The sequence below is a fragment of the Orycteropus afer genome, unplaced genomic scaffold (genome assembly GCF_000298275.1).
Source record: "Orycteropus afer afer isolate SDZICR_OR568_19922 unplaced genomic scaffold, OryAfe1.0 scaffold00197, whole genome shotgun sequence".
NCBI lineage: Eukaryota > Metazoa > Chordata > Mammalia > Tubulidentata > Orycteropodidae > Orycteropus > Orycteropus afer.
In genome coordinates, this window is record NW_006921784.1 from 4,357,298 (window position 1) to 4,361,011 (window position 3,714).

Below are 3,714 nucleotides of genomic sequence, written 5' to 3' on the forward strand. Positions count from 1 at the left end.
GGGGGGGGGAGTCTACCTTGACCATTACGCTCTTTTAAAAACACCAAATCACTGCCGTCGACTCAAAGTTGACTCATAGTGACCCCTCCTTGAGTTTCCGAGGCAGTATCACTACAGAAATAGATTGCCCAACCTTCCTTCCGGGGAGTGGCTCGTGGGTTTGCACCATGCTCTTTTAAGAACTACCTATATGGCATCAAACTGACAATGGCAACTCAAAAGATTAGACAGGAGCCTTAGGGGATAATGAATGTCCATTAGTGAGGGAGGAACAACTCAGAAAATGAGGGTGAGAACAACTCAAAGAACGTAATAGATGTCCCCTAATTGTACATGTAGCAACTGTTGACTTGGTGTATGTTATGCTGAATATATCTGCAACAACAACAACAAAATCCTTTTTGAAAAAAATGTAATTAGGAGAGTTAAATCTTGAATGTGAACTCTGACAAACCATAGTCTGCAAAGACACAAGTGTCAATCTTCCTTTTACATAGGTGGAAAAAAATCCAGGAACTTTAACATAAAATAATGATTACCTTTATTATTCCATACTGAAAGTGCAATTTCAGAATTGTTATTCAAAGGAAGGCGTCTTCCTCTCCCTACAAGCTCTCTATTTACAAAGGTTCCATTCCCACTGTGATCTTCTATGTATGCGATGTAAGAGTTTTTAGGACCCATTTCCTAAAATAGAGAACATTTGGTTTCAAAGGTTTAACAAAGGGGATTTATAGTAGAAGGTCCATGAGTGATGATTAGATTACCAGCCCTGTCAGGTACATGGATATATTTGTCACCTACTCTGAAAATCCGGAAGTGTTTCTTGCTGTACGTCCGGTATTTGTCTGTCGTTTTCAGCAATGGCTCATCAAAGCAATATTCACAGCTTCTGTCCCGCCCAAACCAGTAGCTGTCGTTAACACAGTCTGTAACACAAAAGCACACGCCAGTGGGCTGTTGAATTTCACGTTATCAAACACCTTTAAAAAATACTCATACGTTCTACTTGCAGGAAAGTAGCCAAAGGCGACAATCTAATCTGCTTACCAAGATTTTATAATATTCAAAATAAAAATTTCCAACAAATGGCTTAATATATAACCATGAAATAGTAAGCAGTCATTAAAAGTTGTCAAAGAATTGAAATGACTTGTAAACATACTTATAAGAACATCCTGCTTGAAGAGTATGAAGGGATGGACACTGGGAGGAGGTAACTATGGGGAGGAAGTGGGCGGGGAGCTGCTGCATTGTAAATTTTGGTCAATGACATGAGACAAAGTATATGTGAACTGCTGTATGAAAAGTGAATTTACTCTGTAAATCTTCACCCAAATCCTAAAAAAAAAAAAAAAAAAAGAACATCCTGCTTAATAATCTCCAAAGATTTCCTATTATACTTAGTACAAAGTCTGTACTCCTCATGGCTTGCTAGATGCAGGAGCTGGCTCCTGTCGCCTTTCCAACCATATCTGATTCCCTTGTTAACTATATATCAACTCTAAAAAAACTGGGCTCACACCTGCCTTGGTGCCTTTGCAATATCTCTTCCTCCCAGTTACTTGAATGGCTTATTCCATCTAGTCTTTCAGGGCTAGATTCAACTGTTATCTCCCACTCAGCTTTCTACATAACCAGACTCCCACCCCACCACCTTCCTCTCATCATAATGATATCCTGTTTTACTTCCTTCTTAGCCTAGATCAAACCAAAAAACTCACTGCCATCAAGTCGATTTTGACTCATAGCAACCCCCACTGGGTTTCCGAGACTGTAAATCTTTACGGAAGTAGATTGCCCCATCTTCCTTCTATGGAGGAGCTGGTGGCCTTCTGGTTAGCAGCCAAATGCCTTTCCACTACACCACCAAACCTCCTTAGCCTGGACCATAACTGTAAATTATCTTGATCATCTGTATATTGTTTCCTCTCATTAGGACAAAAACTCCAGCCTTGGGTCACTTGTCTAAGAGGATAGTGCCAGCACCTAGGAAATTCAAATGGTAGGCAATTAAATGTTCAAAAGACAAACTAGGGAAAACGTTGTTGTTCATGTTAGGTGCCGAAGAGCTGGTTTCAACTCACAGCAACCCTATATACAACAGAATGAAACACTGTCTGGTCTTGTGCCATTCTCACAATCGTTGCCATACTTGAACCCGTCCTCACAGCCACTGTGTCAAACAATCTCATTCAGGGTCCTCCCCTTTCTCACTGATCCTCTACCCAGCATGATATCCTTTTCCAGGACTGGTGCCTTCTGACAACAGACCAAAGTACAAGAGGTGAAGTCTGGCCATTCTCAATTCTAAGGAGCATTCCAGCTGTACTTCTTCCAAAACAGATTTGTTTATTCTTCTAGCAGTCCACAGTACACTCAATATTCTTCGCAGCACCAAAATTCAAATGCAGCAATTCTTCTGTGGTCTTCCTTATTATTGCCTAGCTACAACATGCAGATGAGGCTACTGAAAATGTCATGGTTTGAGTCAGATATACCCTTGTCTTCAAAGTGACATGTTTGCTCTTAAACATTTAAAGAAGCCTTTTGCAGCAGATGTGCCCAATAAAAATATGTCATTTGATTTCTTCACTGCTGTTTCCATGGATACTGATTGTGGATCCAAGGAAAAGGAAATCCCTGACAACTTCAATCTTTTCTCCATTTATCATGATGTTGCTTATTGGTCCAGTTGTGAGGATTTTTCTTTATGTTGAGGTGTAATCCATAATGAAGACTGTGGTCTTTGATTTTCATCAGAAAGTACCTCAAATCCTCTATGCTTTCAGCAAGCAAGGTTTTGTCATCTCCATATCACAGGTTGTTAATGAGTCTTCATACAATCCGGATGCTGCATTCTTCTTACTCCAGCTTCTCTGATTATTTCCTGAGCATACAGACTGAATAACTACAGTGAAAGGATAAAACCATTACACACAATTTTCCTGATTTTAAACCATGAAGTATCCCCCTGTTCTGTTGGAACACTGCCTCTTGCTATAAATACAGGTTCCTCATAAGTACAATTAAGTATTCTAGAATTCCCATTCTTCGCAATGTTACCCATAATTTGTTATGATCCACACAGTCAAATGCCTCTACATAGTCAGTAAAACACAGGTAAACATCTTTCTGCTATTCTTTGCTTTCAGCCAAGATCTTCTGACATCAGCAATCATATCCCTTGTTCCACATGCTCTTCTGAATCCAGCTTGAATTTCTGGTGGTTCCCTGTCATGCTCATATGCACATTCAAGTTGAAGTTGAAAAAAAATAAAACAAGTCAAATAAAGCCAAAATATGATCTTGATAATATCCCTCCTGAATTTAGAGGCCATTTAAATAATACATATGATGCACTGAACACCAATAACCAAAACTAGAGGATTTGTCAGATGACATCAAGAACATCATCCATGAAGAAAGCAAGAGGTCATCAAAAAGATGAGAAAGGAAGAAAAGATAAAAATGGATGTCAGAAAAGACTCTGAAACTTCCCCTTGAATGGACAGTAGCTAAAGGAAATGGAAGAAATGACCAGGTAAAAGAGCTGAACAGACTATTTCAAAGAGAAGCTTGAGCAGACAAAGCCAAATTACTATAATGAAATGTGCAAAGACCTGGAGTTAGAAAACCAAAAGGGAAGAACATGCTCAGCATTTCTCAAGCTGAAAGAACTGAGGAAAAAAAATTAAGCCTTGAGTTGCAATA

The 3,714-nt window shown here is 39.3% G+C and overlaps 1 protein-coding gene across 1 annotated transcript in view; it reads right to left on the reverse strand.

The window, feature by feature from the left end:
- CHEK2 (checkpoint kinase 2) overlaps nucleotides 1-3,714 on the reverse strand; it is an 83,733-nt gene that overhangs the window by 52,453 nt on the left and 27,566 nt on the right. The window contains exons 2-3 of the mRNA XM_042781930.1: nucleotides 805-929; nucleotides 540-687 (exon numbers count right to left, since the gene is read on the reverse strand). Coding sequence (XP_042637864.1) covers nucleotides 540-687; nucleotides 805-929 — 273 coding nt within the window. The remainder of the gene's footprint in view (nucleotides 1-539; nucleotides 688-804; nucleotides 930-3,714) is intronic.